The sequence below is a fragment of the Anopheles coustani genome, chromosome 2, assembly GCF_943734705.1.
Source record: "Anopheles coustani chromosome 2, idAnoCousDA_361_x.2, whole genome shotgun sequence".
Taxonomy (NCBI): domain Eukaryota; kingdom Metazoa; phylum Arthropoda; class Insecta; order Diptera; family Culicidae; genus Anopheles; species Anopheles coustani.
The window spans coordinates 88,318,280-88,336,742 of NC_071289.1; the positions used below are offsets into that span (position 1 = coordinate 88,318,280).

Consider the following 18,463-nt stretch of genomic DNA (forward strand, 5'->3'; position numbering starts at 1 on the left):
AGCGAAAGAGACCTTAATTTAATTTGATATTCACTTTATTTTTCATAAATATTCCAAAAATTTTCAAAACACCCGGCGAGCCCGATCAAAACAATCCACAATTCAATACAAATCTGATTGTACTACAACTTGCGAGCAGTGCGGCCAATTTTCACAAAATTTGAACGAACCGATTTACCGAAAATATTAAGGTTATTGAAGTCTCGTACGTAAATAAGTAACTTCTAGAGACAAAGTTACGCGAAAAACGATTTTAAGCCCTTTTGTAAGCTAATGTTTTTACGAACACTATCGTCAAACCAGAATTTGTGGAATAGAAGATATTTTTTATAGAATGGAAGAAATATAAAACTTGAACATTGTTTGTATATCGTTTGTTAAACCAAGATGATAATAATGAAGAGCTGATTTTTAACCCTATTCTCTCTGTTTCCATTACTAAACGAATGAAATGATAACAATCGATGCCAATGTAAGCGCGTATAAATTGTTTATCGAAGTTATTCCTCGATGCTTTTGATTGTCGAAAGGTAATGTCAATGTGGCCATGAACTTACCTTTCTACACTATATACCTCATTTGACAGCTGGTTTTACGAACGGTATTGTTTACAATATGTGGCTTGAAGCGCAAAGGGAACAACACATTTATCATTGCAGGTTCAATCTGCTATTACCGAGCGAAGAGTTGATTTTTCTAGAATTTTTATGGTAAAAGCATTTTATTTTTATATAGGTTGACTATTGTTCACCAAACAATGATCTGTTTTAGAGGAATGTTGTGAAATCCCTACCAAAAGCAACCTGTTTTTTTAGCAGAAACTGGTTTGAGATAGTTCACCGTCGCCTCGATAAACGTCAGGTTCGCGCAGAAGGCTGTTTTGATCGTCCTGATGGATTTCATTGGAATCGATAGTGGAAGTTCGACAGTTCAATGAAATTCACTTCTTTTTGTGGCGTTGGTGCTTGAAAACGTTTCCCCAACAGTTCTAAAAAAGCGAACAAAAAGTGTACCGTGTGTGTATAACGTGCAATTGCTTTTCGTTAGTCAGATTCCTCTTTCCCGAGATGATTTACGTTTCACTCATAATGGCGTAAAGTGTGGTAATGGGATGACCAAATGTTTCCCTGTGTTGTGAAGGTTCCTCGGCTAAAAACGATCCTGTGCCGCACCAAAGACCAAAAGATAACTTGCTCGGCTTGAACTAGAACAAGCAGTGATTGAATGAGCGTAGTATTTAGATATTGTGTGGGAACAGTGTGATTACGGAGCATTCCAACTGCACCTACCGTAGGGGGTATTAGTTTAGTGGCGTAAGAAAAGTGGGTGAAAAATCTGTTGCCGTTAACGAAAACAAACAGCTTCCCACGATGGAGGAGCTCGGCGTAGTCGATTGCCCTCCGACACCGGAAATACTTCCCGTCTCGAGCACACCGCCAGCGCGTCACGAGATCACGTACAGCTCATCCTCGGAAGATCCGGACGAGTCGGCGGATGGTCGCCGTTCACCGCCGCCCAAGTGCGCCATCTGCCTGGGCAAGTGTCGCCAGCCGTCGTACACCAATTCCTGTAGTCACCGATTTTGCTTCCAGTGTTTGTGGGAGTGGAGCAAGGTGTGTCATCCATGACTGTCTGCCATCCCCGGGGGCCCACCCGCCCGCCCGCGCTCGCAAGCTCAATTCATTGGCTCCGTTCGATACGCTTCATCTTTTAGGTCAAACCGGAGTGTCCGCTGTGCAAGCAGTCGTTCATCGAGATCGCCTACCGCAACCGTGTGGACAGCCAGCCGCTTATAACTCCGGTGCCCCGCCCGACGGACGAGCAGCGCCACGAAATCTACCAGCAGCAGCTGAACTTTCTCCTCACCGAGCGAGCTCCTCACCGCTTCCTTTACAGCACGTCGATTCGTATGCGGCCGAGCCAGAGCGAGCTGCTGCAGGAGCTATTTATGCATCAGTCCAACGACGTGCAGCGATTTGTCCGTGAGTTCGGCAACCAGCCGATCCCGTCGCGTCTCAATACCATCGAATGGAGGCGGTTCATTTACGTGCAGCGACTTTTCGCTCGTCCCCTGCCCGACATCAACGGCTGCTTCCGCGATACATCGGCTAGCTATTATCAGTAAGTCAAGCAAATAGCATTTAATAGCAACAACGAAATGCAAGACCCCCCATTCAACGTATATCGCTTTTCTTTTAAGGAACAATTCGGCACAACTTAACCGCATACTGCCGTGGGCCGACCGGGAGCTGTTTGCGATAAGCGTACCTCGGTCCGGGATACACGTGATCACGATGATGCAGGAAACCGATGTCGAGTCGCAGAGCTTTCTGGACGGGTTGAACCACATCTTACCGCTCCAGTACCGGGCACACTTCCAGCACGAGCTGGTAAACTTTGCCCGCTCGCCTTTCGACATGATCGGTTACGATCGGTGCGTCCAGTATGATCCCCCGTTCAGCGTTCGGCTCAGCCTACCGACGAGTCCACGGAACGTCGTCATCTCGTCCTCGGAACCAGACGATGACGAGATAGTCTACCTACCATCGCCTCCAGGGCCTGCTCCTGCCTCCGCCGGTAGCAGTAGCAACAACAACAGCAACCACAGCACCAGCCATAGCAACGGGTCACAAGGTAGCGTCAGCAGCCGACGCGTCGGACGCACACAGTTCCACATCGAAGCACGTTCGTCCGTTCAAACGGTCATCATGACCGGAACGTTGCGTGAGTCGGGCGCTTCGGCTGGCGCTTCGGATGGGACGGTCCCGCTGGCAACGACTGGCACCCAAACGGCGCAGGTGATCGAAGTAAACGATGATGCGCCGCCACCAACAGCTCAAACCGCGCCCACACTGATGCACCGTCCCGGAACGTACACGCTGCGCGACGGCGACAACATCGAGCTCTCGTCCAGCGACTCCGACGAGTGTCAGTTCGTGCGGGAACAAAAACCGCCTCACCTGCGTACGCCCGATCACGTGGTTGATCTCGAGTCGGCCAGCGACAGTGACGTGGTGTTCGTGGACGAAGCCAGTACCATTCCGGCACCGAAAGTTTCCTCGGCGGAAGGCGGAGCTGCAGGTGCTGCTGGTACTGCATCGCAAACGAGCCAACAGGATGCGCTGAAGAAGGAAACATCGACCGGGTGCCTCGAGTACAACCAGGGTGCATCGACCAGCTCGGGGTACTGCGGTGGAATGAGCGGGGGAAGTGGTGCGAGCGGAAGCGGCACGACGGTTGGACTGCGGCCGAGACACTACGCTATGCCATCGCTCAATCGTTACGCAGGCGGCATCGGAATGAAGAGCATCTATGAGGCGAGCGATACGGACGACGACAGCGATGGAGAGGGAGTGTTGGGGTCGGCTTACAAAGGCTCGTCTGAGAGTAGCTCGGCGAGCTCATCGCACGAGGAGTTCCGATTTAGGAGCGTCCATCAGCAACCTTCGCGCGGGAGAAAGCGGAAACGGCTCGTCAAAAGAGTGGCCGCTCCGCCCAAGCAAAGGGGAAAGAAGGAACTGCGCGATCGAGCAAAGGATGTCAGTAGCGACAGTAGCATTGCCAGTGGTAGTAGTGCTACCAGTAGCAGCTCCAGAAGCAGCAGCAGTAGTAGCAGCAGTAGCAGCACTAATAGTAGTTCCAGTAGAAGCAGCAGTACCAGCTCTACTAACAGCAGTAGCAGCAGCAGCTCCAGCACCAGCAGCAGCAGTAGCACCAACAGCAGTCTGCCCTCGGAGGCTGTAAAACCAGCGAAACGCAGAAAGCGTCAAACGAGTAGCAACCCAAAGGCCGCGGCGAAGGGGGCAAAGTCTAAGAAGGCTCGAAAAAGCAAACAGCCGACCGGAGCAAGCGCTAAACTTCCCAAGGATGTCGCACCGGACGTGGGTGTGAAATCGAACCGTCGCAATAGGTCACAGCAGCCGCCCCGTACCCCGGTGACTGGCAACAGCAAAGCCAGCACAAAAGCTAGTTCCAAAGGCACGAAGCGCAGGAAAACGAAGGCCAAAACTTCCGACACTCGAACTCGAGGCGGCAAACGGACAAAGCGTAGTGCAAAGATGGAAGCGGAAGTCCACCAAGCGTCCCCGGTGGTGGAGACACAGCGACGAGCGGCACGTGATCACTATTTCGTCGAAACGCGCCCTTCCTGTTCCCCGACCGAGGAAGCGGACAATAGGACACGCCGTCTAAAGAGTGTCATCATAAAGCGTTGCCATTACAACCGGAAACCAAACACGGCAACGACAACCACAACGACGACGACGACGACGATGACAACGACGACGACGACGGTGGGGTTTGAGGAGGAACCAACGCAGCGAACATCTTCCACCGTACCGGTCGATGTGAAAATCTCCATCCGGATACCCGCGACGGTGGAAGCCACACTCAATCCAGAACCTTCCACCTCAGGACTTCCACTTCCCGTTGCCCAATCGGTGGATGAGGCCACCGACAGACGGCAGGAAACGGCCGCAACGTTACTGCAGCTCTCCTCGCCCGCGTCCGATTCGGGCTCAGAAACGGCCGAACTGGACGAGCGTGTTTGGGACATTTTAAAGCTCCCCTTGGATATCGTTCCCTCCGCAAGCGCACCGGAACGCAATCCGATGATGTCGGCGGTACAAGCAGAGCAGCATCCCACAGATGGCCCAGAGGAAACTCTCCAAACGCAACAATCAACCGAAGACGACCACCAACAACCGTTTCCACTGGACGACGGCGGTGGGATTTTGATGGAAGAGGAAAGCAATTCCATCGCTTCCGAATCCCTCTTCGTACCGGAGGTCAGCTGGGAACTGGGAACGGGTGAGGCGACGACGCATGTTCACGACGGTGCCTCGAGTTCGCACGAGCCACCACTAGCGACGGCCATCGCCGAGGACCGGCTGTCGTCGGCTGGCGCCTCACCGTTTTCTTCGGTTTCGTTCCCACCATCGACGGCATCGTTTTCTACCTCGCCCACACTTTCGCTGGCCGTCCCGACCCGGCCGGCGTCCCCCGTCGAGCTGCTCGATGTGGTCGGTACGATAGACAGCGAATCGCCCCTGCCCTCGTCCGTCGTCGATATCGGTACGATCGATGGAACGATAGACGACATTATGGCAACGGAAGAGGTTTCGGCCATCGAGGAGACGCCCGCAGCGTCCGACGCACTGCCCGATGGGTGCGTGTTGGAAGCGATACCAGAGGCCAGTGCTGGCACTGAGACGGTCGGAGCCGAGGTGGAGCTGTGAGACTTGTTGCGCGTAATCGATTTTATCGATTGGTAGTAAATGACCCCAAGCGAGCGCACACGCACGATGTACGTATACTTTGAGTGGGTTTCCTTCCGACAGAACATTCTGATGAAATGATTTTCTTTACAGGTTACTTCCAATGCCCCAATGCACAGGAAAGAGCATGCCCAATACCGTATTTGTATATAAGGAATAGTAATAATAGCATGTCTTAGAAGTAATAGTACCAGGAATTGGGCTCGAGATTTTTTAAATTAAATTCGAAAGCTGTCACAAAGGATGGCAAATTTTTGCATACTTTTTTTTCGCATCCCTTTCCCTTCTGTCACAACAATCCACTTTGGACCGCTTGGGCAATGGCCGTCGTCAGGTGGGCTCGTAATAACTGGCAGCAGCTCCCAAGGTACACTTCGTTTGTAGCTATTGCTGTATACCCACTATCCGTTGGGTTCGATACCCTCTTGCCCCCGGTGTACATCAGAATGGACTAAGCAAATCAAACTGTACATATAACCGTTTATGTAGTATTAAGACTTGTCCGGTAAACTAGATTTTATTTCTGACTATACATATGTAAGAGTAAAAAACGATCAATTGAGAAAAAGTTAAAAAAAAGAAAAAAAAATATCCAAACGAACAATTTTCCGTAACAAATGAAAATTCTACCGACAAAAAAAACGACAGGCGCTCTTGAAGATGGCAGGAAGGGCTAGGGGAAAAGAATTAATTCCGTACCGAATACCGGTACGGTCCGTTCGCGCCAAACATTCTGGTTTGTGTGCATTGCAACTGTGTAATGTCGTGAAATGATTATTAATATATTTTTGCCCCTAATCGGTTGATTGCATATTATTTCTTTTCGTTCAAAATTCCAGTTTTAAAGTAATAAACGGTATTGATTGATAAAACCGAGCGTTTGAAACTAGGACGATTAATACTGGAAAGAATATGGAAGTAAGGACCAGTGTCTTTCTACTCGTTCATCAGAGACCTGAAGTGTGTCAAGTGCCTTATGATACACGAGATGGATATCAAGGCTCTCAACTCGGAACGCGAAAGGGCAATGCCTTAGAAGCACTGTCGCAGTGAACGGTAATGTACCTTACGTACGTGCGGGGTGCTGCATTTTCGGCACAGTCATAATTTCGATTAATAACTTATTTTTCTTAATTCTTTCAGGCTATTCGTGCTTTCTCAGGCTCTACATCCGAACGAATCCTGTGTAGGGTAAGTGATTGGACTCAAGCTTGAGCTGTAATTTAGCTTTCCATTTGGGCATGAGTTTTAGCTACAGCTACAGATCGACTCTAAGAAGCTAAAGAAGCTTAAGAAAGGCTGCCAACGTCAAGAAATCTACCCTATAATTTTGACAGGAAATATTGAATCCAAACGGATTTGCTCCTAAGCATCCCTGGCAGGATCAGTATTCATTCCTAATTGTTAAAAAAAGCTTCTTTATAACCGGGAGTAGATTGTATTCTGGTGTTTTGGTCGTGGGTTTGCTTATTTTCATCTTTTTTGGGCCTACAACCTCTTATCTATCGTTCAGTAGAAGAGTAGAAGAATATATTACGAGCTGATGATCTTCCTCCCGAGCACGACCAAGGAGTTTTCTTGAATAGTATGGTCAGATAAGGTTTATTTGTTGAAAGCTTTCAAATAATGGAATAATTGAATACAGTGATACGGATTTGAGCCATTAGTTCGGCCCATTGCCTTATCCGGATTGTAACAGGTGTTGACGGTTGTGTTTTTTTGCTTCTTTGAAGGTTACATTTTCTCGCCTCGTATTTCCCCCCCGGCAGCCACATGTTGGAGTTTACACGCAGCCAAGTACGATTTCCAGGTGTAGCGCGTGGAAAACTTCACCTGCCAGGGTACGTGCCCATTTGTCCGACCTTCAACTTGTGAATGTGTGAGAAAAAAAAATGTAAACTCCCGTTCGAGCGGAGAAAAGCTCCGATCTCAAGAGTACGGCTTTCGGATGGTTGGTGCGGGGGACGATAATTATGCTTCCACCCGATCCGAACTTCTTCTTGGGTGCTTGGGTGCATTCCCCGTGCATGCGACGGGGTGGTTTCTCCACCCTCCCCCCCCCAAAGTACTTGTTGCTCGTGAAGGTTTTATGCTTTATGCGTCTGCTTGCCCCCCCTCCGGTACGTAAATTATCAATTCCTCTTCCGGCTGCGGCGGCGTGCGCCTTCAGCTGATCATTACTGCCATTGTTTTCCCGGGCCGCCTTTTTAACTCGAGCCCTGCATGTGGGTTCGGTGTGTGGTGTTAGATACAGCAAACGCACACGCGAGAATATGATGCCATTATCTTTACGGCTCGCTGGTCGGGTTGGAGGCAGTGGAATGAACTCTTTCGAGCGATGGAGGTTGCTGGAAGTTTGTGTGTTTAGCATTTTTCAACTCCCACACTCGGTTCGGTAGCGCCACCGTACAGTTGCCTTCCATCGCTCAACTTCTCGCAACCATTTGCGGAAGGAAAGTGTCCCATTAGCCAGTCAGCACCATGCCAGGCAACCGAAGGATTTTCCCGCAAAAGGTTAGCGTGAAACGGAATCCCATTAAAAACGCGCAGGAACCTACCGGTTGTCTGCGATGCCCACGGCCACAACCACCAACGTATCAATCAAATCGAACAACGCCTTCGCACTTCCAAACGGCGCGTGACAATCGTGACAATGTTTTCGTTCCATTCCAATCCTTTCCAGCCACCATCCTTCGTTCCGTTTGTTTTATTTGATTTCGTTTCCTCACTACATGAAAGCTGTCTTTTCCTGGGAGCTCCCATTCCGGTCCACCCAGTGGGGGAAAGATCTTTTGCTACGGAGGGCACAGCTTTTCGCCTGTTCCTTTGCCGAATCGAATTGCCTGGGACGACTCCTTCGGTTTCCCAAACGGGTTGCGTCAAGCTAACGGGATCATGGGAAGAAAGGAAAAGGTTCGTAATGCTTTCCTTGGGCTGGTGTATGTGTGTATGTGTGTGTGTGTCTTCAAGAGATGTCACACTAAGCAGCGGGGGGTGGTGCACCTTTCTCCTTCCTTTATCCCGGCCCTTCACCCCTCACAAGACACAGTCGGAGGCGGAAAAAAGGCGTTGCATAAAAATCAATTTTTATTAGTACGACCTGCACACGACGACACATTACTGTCACGTTGTTCCCGTCACCTTTTCCCTGCTGCAAAACCCAGCGGCGCAGTTGTGGGCGCTTTTCCTCACAATCGCCTGCCCAGGGCCCGAGGGACATATACTGAGAGAGAGAGAGAGAGCGGGGTGGGGTTTCCGTGTCGCGAAAGTATCGTGAATATGATTCGTGTTTTGCCGGGTAGATTTAATCTCGCGCTCCTACCGAGCTGGTCGCGGAAGGGAAGGCACGGGGGGGAGCATTCTGGCAGGCTTTGGGACACCCTGTTTTCCGTGAGCATCTGGTGCACGATTCTCTAGCCATTGATTTTACCGGTGCGATACATAAAACTTCTCGTGAAGCTCAACAGGGGAAGGATCTGTTGTTGTTGTTGGGAAAATTTACTCCACCGAGTTTATGGCGATGATAATTGCACGATGTTCCGCGCGGAACGAATTGCAATTGATTATGATTTTTGTTATGGTCACAGGATTTACAACCTCAACGTCAGCCGGCACAGCCGTGGAGTGTGAGAATTGTTGCGAAGAGAAGAAAGGTAAAAGCTTTCTAACTAAAAGGAGAATGGTTCACTTTAAAAACTAAACGCGAAACAGTCTCTCTTAAGGAAAGTTTTGTTTTTACCTCTTGGAATACAAATTACAGTTGACGTTTAACTTTTAATATTTTCAGATAGATAGATCTCTTGAACAATCTGTAAAATATCCTATTCGACAAATCTATCGACGTGATAATTTTAGTAGATTATGCTGTAAGCAACACAACTGCTTAACTTCTAAACTGGCTTTATCTATGAATATTACTTGTTAGTTGGTAGAAACATTTAGCATCAACTGTTCTTATATTTTCTCAGTCATTTAAAAAATGTAGTCTTATATGTTTCAATAACGAAATGAAACGTTCCTTGGTTAACGAAGGAAAAACGATTCGCTTTTTGTCAAAAATCTTAAAATTGCTTTGAATACAAAACATTATATTTTCAATGAAAAATGTGAGTATAAGGCAAAGAAAAAATATGATGCACAACGTCAGCATTATCAAGATCTTTTCCCATTCGAAACCAATCTTAAATATAAACGAGAAGATGCTGGAGAACCTATCAACCTGTTTGGATATCCTCCGATATAGGCCAGTTCGGCAAGATGATGTTGTTCGATCCGTATCGATTGCTTCAAAAAGTGCAACCTCAATGTGCCGATCGGCACCAAAAAGAAGTTCGTGCGCCTTTCTTCCAAAAGCGGCGCTCGGGCAAACGATCAGCCTAATCAGCGTTTAGGCATTAATTTGAAACATTCTTCAATCCCTTCTGTTCGGTGGTGCTTTTTTTCAACGCAATTTGAAGCATTTCGACGCGCCTTTCGTTGGTTTAGATTGCGTAACTAACTGGCCGTGGATGTAACAGAATCCCCATTGTCCTGAGTGAGGCTCCCCAAGCGATTCCTCGTTTTCTTCAGCTACTTTCAAATCCCCGTCCGTTTAACCTCATTCATGGCCATTCCCTCCACCAGCTGGTGTTCGTGGTGCGGGAAGATTTGCGGCATCGCGATTCGCAAAATTTACCATCCACGCCGTCTTCATCGCCCAAAAAGGGATAGTGTGTCAATCGTCGGTACCGTGCACTGTGGGAAGGGAGAAAGGGCATCAGAATGAAAATACCAGAAGCCTTACCCTGCTGTAGAAGTGGTGAAATGCATCGACCACCGCAGAGGGAAGCTACCGATCGGTCGAGCGATCGTGATGCAGCGTGGAAAATGTCTTCATTTCACCGTTCGGTGAAACACTTCGACATTTATCGCTTGGGATTAACGGTTGCGTCGTTGGAGATCCCATATCTCTCTTTCCCTCGCCATTTGAAACACACTCCAGCAGATTTTCGAAAGGTTCAGAACGGAGTTGAAATGTATGCTGCTCGGTTGTGATTTTCCTACAACGCAGTGACAAATTTGGAATAATAATTGACCTCACCTACGGACTCTTCCGCTGTCACTGATGCCGCTGCTGTCACTCTATTCCCCACGCGAGTGTCTCCTAAACGTTTGCGCACGGCAAAAGATTGCGATCGCGTTATTGTTACGCAACCGGAGAGTGTGCAAGAAACCACCACCGATCCATAAGGAACGCGATCGCGATCACGTCGTACGCACCCTTTTTCGGGGGGGCCGCTCCTTGCGAGCAGATTTTCATTGCAAACTCATGCGGGCGAAAGCACACCGTCAATGGCGTCCTATGACGAAATCCCATCCTTCTCCTCACCGGCGAATCGGGTGCCTGGGTCTCCACCGGGTCTCCTACTGCTCGCGGTAGCTGTCTTGCCGTTTCCATAAGCTGACGATGATTAATATCGCACTCGCACATAAACACACACACTAGTTTTCGAACAAGCGTTCTTTGCCATTCCTAGTTCCCGTCTGCAAAGAAGGTCCCAACCAGCTATAACTGCTCTTTCCTGCTGCCGAGATCCCGATGAACTTCTCATGCCATCAGTTAGTTCCTTCTTACTTTCTTGAGCCGCTTAGGGACGCCCCATTGATGCCTCACCTCCCCATCCGAAATGGGCGTCCAGAGTTCAATGAGCGTCATATAATCCTGAAACAATCGAAAGGGTGGAGATCGGCAACGCCGAAGCGGTGGGAGAGGGGGTGTGAAATTTATTACATACTTATACGATTCCGCGTGTGAGCCTATTTGGAACGCCGTAACCACACTGGAAGGCGGACCACACCCGGCTTGACGTTCCCTGGTGGTGGGTTCCCGGGGGATCGTGCTCACTCCTAGCGACACTAGGAAGCCCCGGGGCCGAGGGTATGGACATATTAGTGCAACATTGTTGCACAATCTGTACCGAAAAAGGGAAATGAAGCCGTAAGGGAATGGCCGATGCGCTTACCGTTGGGAAGTATGCTAATGACCGAGCGAGTTCCAACCAAGAGCTAGATATATAGTCTCGGGATGTATAAGGAAGCTAGAACACGGACCGGGTTCAAGGTGCAATCCGCTATCTATTGCAGTAGGTTTGTGTTCCTCTGGTAGGAAGGAACCTACCTTTCAGTGCATCCAATGTCCGATGGAAGAATAGAACGAACCTCGACCAAGTGGCGGTAATTAAGAGCCATGTAACTTTAATGAGTTTCGGCAATAAAAATAAACTTTTACGACGTTTTATAGGGGGTAACTGGATTACTCCTGATTGATTTGAAGCCCGTGTCTCTCGCTCTCAACCAACCTCCAAGGTTGATCAAGGCCTCCCGATCTGGGATCTCCGGTGGAACCAGTCCGGTCCGGCGATAGGGTAACACGCCATAACACCACATGAAGCCTCTGGAGCCGGTCATTGGACCGTCGTCGCCCGCGAAGAGCACCACGCTAATGATCCTCAGCTTCTTTGCTGAGCCTGGCCCATGGGAGAATGCCGACTGGATGTGGAGTGAAACAAAATCAGGCGAGAAAATAGCCTTTTTTTTTGTCTCCAATTGGTAACGCTCGCCTTACAAGGGTGAGCTCCTTGCTGGTGTCGTCGCTGGCGTGAACTTGTTTGGCGCACTTGGACACCGGATCGTACCAGGGATCGTAGTGTGGATAACGCAACGGGCAGGGAGCCAGACCGGGAGTGTGTTTTGAGCCCTTTCTGTTGTTCCAATGGTACCGTTTGTTGAGGTTTCTTGAGGTCCGTGCTCGTCCGTAGAGTTGTCGCGCTTTTTTTTTTGGTGACGTAACGAGCCTGCAACGCGGTTGATGGATACAGGCCGTTTGGTGTAGTGGCGGCTAGGTAGAGTACAACGAGAATGAAAACCTTCCGTAGTCAATCAACGAAGCAGGCGTCTGCTCGAGAAGCAGATTAAACAGAGCATCATAAGGGAGGCCTAGAGTTAGACGGGAGCTAAAATAATTGTTTTTATTGTTACGTGTAGAATGGCGAGCATTAAAACGTACGGTCAGTAACAGTCGAAACTGTGGTTACAAAATAATTGTCAACCCACGCTTATCCAATCTTTCCGATTTGGTTTTCAATTAAGGCTACTGTGGATTGTTTTATTTATTTATTTTTCTAAACAAATGTTTTTTTAAGTTTCCTAAGAATCCACGACTGATTATGGCATTCAAATCCGTTTCCGAGTACATTTTTTTATGAGTATTATTTCGATGAAAACGTGAAAAAGCTGTGTGAAACAAGAAAAAGACTAAAATTACGTAGTTTTATAAAACACGACCGCAATTTGGAGATTTTTTTAATTGTTACAATCAAACTGTAGGGTATAATATTGTGGAAGTTTTAATTTAATTTTAAAACTATTTACTAAAATATGTTCACTGCTTAACAATGCTCGAACTGCAACTAAACACATTATCGAATCTTGCTGACGCAAAGCCATTAACAAAGGCTAAACGTTCTTTTTTTATTAATTTCATTTGTAAAAATAGAAAATATATCATAAATATTGTAAATACGATGAACAAATCATTTAATTGAAATTCACATTCTGATTGGTTAAAATGTAGGATAAATCATGTTGAAATATCTCAAAAAACCAACCTACTAACTCCACCGTTCCCTTCAGTTGCCCAAACGGAGTAAGGCAAGATAAATCCTAGTCAGTATGATGCGATGAATCAACAACAACAACGGGTGCTCAGCTCTTCGCTATTCATCGCCGTTTTGTCACGCTTCTCTTCGTCGTGGAGAAAAGTCGATCTTTTTCCATTCTTCCGCCCAACTTTGGTGTGGTGCAATAGCGTAACTTGCTTGGGCTTCTTTTCTTCACCCTTCCCGCGTGGAAGGAGCCAGTTTTGTGCGGTCAGTTTGTTTTTCTATTGTAATCCTTCCCGCGGTTATAACCACGGCGTGACGATCTTTTACTCGTTGCTTTCGCTTCGGGAGAAAAGCCTCCCCCGGTTCCAGCCAAGGGTGGGTGGTTTGCAGGGAGCGAAAGATGTCGGCTTCCAGTTGTTACTTTGCGCGATGGGGTAGGAGGACGATGATTATTATTATTTTGGTCACCGCTTCCCTTGCCCCATCCGCTTGCCAATCAACCAAGGCAGCATGTCAAGAGCCGGAGTTGGCCAACAGGAGGAGGATCGTTAACAACAAAACCCACGGTTTCGGTACGTTCCTATTGAGGTCCAGTGTCGAAATGGAACTTTTTGGTAGCTACTGGTGCCAGATAGACCTACTTATATCGCTTGGCCGACATAGGTCACCCCGCTTAAAACAACGGGTCAAAGAAATGACCTTACGAAACTGCAAACCGATTGCCAGCTAACAGAAAACCCTGCGCAATCAAACAAATCGTTCTTCCAGCGCATTTACGGCTTGATCAATGTCTGTTTTCGTCAATTCCAATCCCTCCGGGTGGGTGGTTACGGAATGACCTTCGGAGGTGGTTAAAATTGATAGCCAATCTGTTGCCAGTTTGACCCCGGCGCTTGCAAAGCTCTCTCCCGCGGGGCAAACATACTTTTGGGGCATGCCATTGCATTGGCCCGGCATGCCGACTCCGATGACTAATCCTACGCCCGTGACTCAGTGTTCAATCATTTGCAGAATTCTACAACCGAACGCGAACCCAAGGGGGGAACTTAGAGCCGCAGTCCAAGGTGAATGTTGTTCTTTTTATGTGGCTTGCATGGAAAATGTTTACTGATTTTCCACAAACTTTAGTGGGTGGTTCAGGAGAATTGATAAATTTTTCGTTAAACTTAATGTTTCGATCAGTTTGATGTATAGAAGTTTTGATAACGTTTTCAACCGAATATTTTTAATATTCTACTAAAACTAGACAAAACGAAATTTATCTTCATCACCCTGTGATGTAAACATGTTACATGAGAAAAACAAATCCAAAACCCTCCACTTTATGCTTCATATGCTGTGCCGCATAAACCAAGCGTTGGGCCGTAAGCTCGGCGGCCATTTTGGAGGGTGGATTGAAACCCTTCCAACCCTCCCTCTAACGATCTCTGCACACATTTTTCGCGATTTATCCAGCACTAGCAAACCGATCGATATTGTTTGCAAATCGCACAATGCAATCCATCGCCGAACGAAAATCCGCTCGGACAGTCGCAGTTCCCTTTATTTATTTCTATGCGCGTTATTGGCATGCTTATGGTGGGCCCTATGGGTGGTACATCGGGCGGCGCGGAGGGACACGTGCTAGTGACACTCTGGTCCGCCGGCCTCGGTACGACTCTGTGACATATGCTTTTTGTCCGGCACCTCTTCGCCGCTGGACGCCCCCTTTTTTTGTTCTTCCGACCGTCTCACCGGAGGCAGCATAAATCTCGTCTCCATCCGTTCGCGGGCCGCTCAGCGTCTGGTCTCCGGGGTGGAAATGTGAAGCGGAATTGCGGACACCAGAGGGCATTGGGTGAGGGTTGAGGGCGGTGGGCTTGAGTCTTATGGTAGCAACAAATAACATACTCCACAGCGGGATCGAAGTTGGCGTTTTTTTACCATCATTCTTCCTTTCTTGCGGTAGGCCTACGGTGTGTCCGATGGAGTTGGTCGGGAATGGTCGTACGATGTTGTTTTTTTTTATTGGTTCAAACCATTCAACGACTACCGCTCCGCAAATCATCGAAGGCGGACGGTGAGGGGGAAAAATACTCTGTTGAAAAACGCCAACCGACCGGGAGCAAGAAGGAAACGGGGAGTTTTTTCCATCCAGCCCGTTCTTGACGTGCGCCACGCGGACAGCAAGTGGTGCTTGCCGAGCGGTCCTTCAATCATCGGCACCTACTTGAGGCACCGGGTTCCGCCTCACCACTTGAACCGTGCGCGGTGGGGTTGACCAACTGATCGATCTTGCTCGAAGCCACCCCGCTAAGTACAATGTTGTTGCCGATCGATAGCACACTTCTTTTGTGTGTGTGTGTGTGTGTGGTTGGAGTCAAGCACCGCCGTTCTTAGCACCGCTGTCGCTGTATTTATGCACATATGTCTCTTTCCTAGTTCGCTTAGTCTTCTGTGCTATCTTGAGTAGATCTCGAGACAGGGAACACCGCACCGTTCAAAGGTCTATGACACGTCGACGCACGTCGAATGAATGCTCGAATCGTGCGCATTTACTGAAGTTAGTCATCGTGGTATTGTGGTATTTGGCAGTGAATTTGATTGAGGAATAAAGTTAGCTCATAAACGCTGGTTGGTAAGTTTACTAATCCTTAAAGACACGCTGAGTTTATTCGCTAATGACTGCATCTTAGATATGTTCAGGGCTATAAAGCTAGTCAAAGCTGCGAGATCCGTTGTTTTACAACAACACGATGATTTTTAAGATTACGGATTCGTAGCTTTAGCGTAACGATTTAAAAATTATTCAAAACACTCAAGATACCAAGAAGGCCAAAGCCAAGAAAAGTATAAGCAGAAGATTAGTTCATCTGTTTACATAAACATTCGTCTATTTACATCAAACTAAACTTTAATGTTTTTTAAGACATTTGCAACAATTTCACCCAACAATTTGTAACCCAGACAAATAACTAACTACGATATTTTATGATTTTTAGGAATCGTTTAGCAAGAAGCAAAACAAAAAATTTACTCATTATTCCCGGTGCTTGTAACAGAGTAAATTTTTTCCCGCTTTTTCACCCTATTTATCAGTTTGTTTAACTCTAATCGTTCCCTTTTCATCTGAAAGGAGCTGTTAGAGAGATTTCGGACTTACGGGTCCGAACTGTCTCTGACATTGATGCACTGGGCTATAAACATATCCGTACATTACAATACTAACCCGAAAGCATATCGTTTTCGTTTAGTTTCTTAAGTAATGCGTTATTGTCTTCTAAACCGTGGGAAAAAAGAAAAATGTTTTTATTTCACTTTCTTATCTTTGCAAGAAAAGATCAAATCTATTATTTGTGTTTTGATTGATTGTAAAAAATGTCTAACCTTTTGATGTGTCCTTATAAAATGATTTAAAAAAAGAATGAAACGACCCTCTAAGTGCATTTTTACTGCATTCCTTCAAGAAACGGCACGGTTGTGTTAAAAATTTTGATGGTTCGGCCCATGACTATTTAACCCGCGGGCATGGAGGTGATTTCTGGTGAATTCGCGTATAATTGATGACAAATGATGTAGATTAACTGCACCGGGGCACTTTTAATTATCGCCGCTCCTTGGACCGCACCCGACCGAAGCGGATGGAACTCCGCGATGCAAGCGCGCCGATGCAGCAGCATTCGTAGGACGATTCGTGCTGCAAAACCGAAACCCGACTGCGCTGGCTCGTCCTAATGGGCCATAAAATAAAACGGTCTTGCGTCGTCCCTGACACTCCTGCCCATCTCCCAGGGCTTCGTTGCTCCCATTTTAATGTCGAAAAACGAACCGACGAACCAACGCAGCTTCGTGATGGATTGAAAGACTAGGCTTCTGCTTTTTTCCCCCGCTCCATTCGGCTGAAACGGGATGAAATCTTAGCTAATGTCCGTTGCCTTGACCGGGGTGCCCCCGGGCTGACGACCCGGCTCGAAATTACCACCGGTTCGTATGTTTATGTCGGTAATTTGAGCGACCATTTCCGCATTTCGAGCCCCTTGCTTGCCCATTGCGTGCCGACGCAGCAAAACCGATTTGCGGATTTCATGGCCGCACCACCCAAATTTGGCCATGAATCAATTAGACCCTTTTTTTGCCAGCGAGTGCGCCGGCGAGAGTTGAAATCATCTTCAATTTAAGGTTCGCAATGCCCTGTTCTGACCGGACCCGGAGTCCCTCCCGGGGATCCCGTGAGAGTCATGCTATTTAATCTTAGAATTCAAGGACACACAAAAGCATCTGACAAGTGAAAAAAAGGGATCGTCCAAAAAACCCGAACGAAACCCCGGGTTCCAAGATCATCGTCGCACAGGTTCGAAACCGGGCCGGCAATAATCGAAAATTGATAAATTATATCATTATCGAAGGCTCGGCTGTTAAGGGTCGTGTTCGGAAGCTGTCGACACTCAACTCCGGGCCCGCGATATAAACACTTTGGTGGCACTTGGCTCAGTCGAGACCGGTCCTGCTGACGACGATCTGCCGGATGTATCGATAGTAATAATCAATGGTTTACCGCGATGGTTCGCTTACACCTATACTTAGGCCGCAAACGCAATCCCTACCGGACACACATTTACGCACTGGTGTTGATGATCGTTCGAAGGGGTAAAGCCGAGCCGATGTCTCAACACCCGCGACCGTCCGCAGGACAACGAGCCGGTTGACGAGTAAGTAAACACGATCAGTAATTGAGCGAAATCAATGATAATGATTGTTATTACTATTACCACCGGTTCCCTTTTCGGGCTCGAGAAATTGCACGCGAGGCTTGCTTCCACTTTAGTTTCTCACTGTTGATGGACCGTTCTGGAGCCGTCTCCAGGGTAACTCCAGACCACTCGACCGCTCGGTGTGAAATCCCATTTAGTCCCCGTTACCATTACGCTTCCCTACTTTTGCCCACCGGTGAACTGTCAGAACAGGAACACCGTGCGCACTAATTGAACCTTCGGTGAAGTTATTTTGATAATCTGCGCACAATGGTACGCGAGTAAACGGTTGCGTTCCGTCGAGGTGATGATTGAGGAAGGTTGCGAAAGTCCTTGAACCCAATGTCAGGCAGTTGGGCTGTATGACTCACTTTGTTTATTCTCATCGTGAGGTGAGGACTGATTCCTATCATGTCATATGTGGTCAGGACATACGGTCATGGGATGTACCGCACACGAGCGTCATGGGTTCGTGATCATACCTCACCGTAGCAAGGGATCCCGGCGTGAGGCGGCTGATTAATTTTTAGTATCATTTTTAATGACCAACACCGATGACGCCATCCCCTTCGGTCTTGCCACTCACCACGTTCAGCACGTTCTCCGGTGAGGATCCGTTTCTCGGGCTCGTCGAAACTCGCAAAAATGGTGATCTCGGATGTGCAGGAACGGATCATCCGATGATCGACCAGGAATGTTCTGTTCCGTCCAGGTTTTGTTGCCCGGTCATGATTTATGATTCACCCCTCCGAGTGCACCTGTGTGTCGGATCGTGCGAATCGAGGGTCCGGTGAAGGACACATCGCTTCGTTCT

The 18,463-nt window shown here is 47.9% G+C and overlaps 1 protein-coding gene across 1 annotated transcript; it reads left to right on the plus strand.

Moving 5' to 3' along the window:
* The first annotated feature begins 938 nt into the window (after positions 1 to 938).
* On the plus strand, positions 939 to 6,087 carry LOC131267147 (E3 ubiquitin-protein ligase Topors-like). The gene is made up of 4 exons (XM_058269926.1): positions 939 to 1,613; positions 1,715 to 2,121; positions 2,201 to 5,305; positions 5,370 to 6,087. The coding sequence occupies exons 1-3, from the start codon at positions 1,371 to 1,373 to the stop codon at positions 5,235 to 5,237; spliced, it is 3,687 nt and encodes a 1,228-aa protein (XP_058125909.1). The 5' UTR covers positions 939 to 1,370; the 3' UTR covers positions 5,238 to 5,305; positions 5,370 to 6,087.
* Positions 6,088 to 18,463: the final 12,376 nt, after the last annotated feature.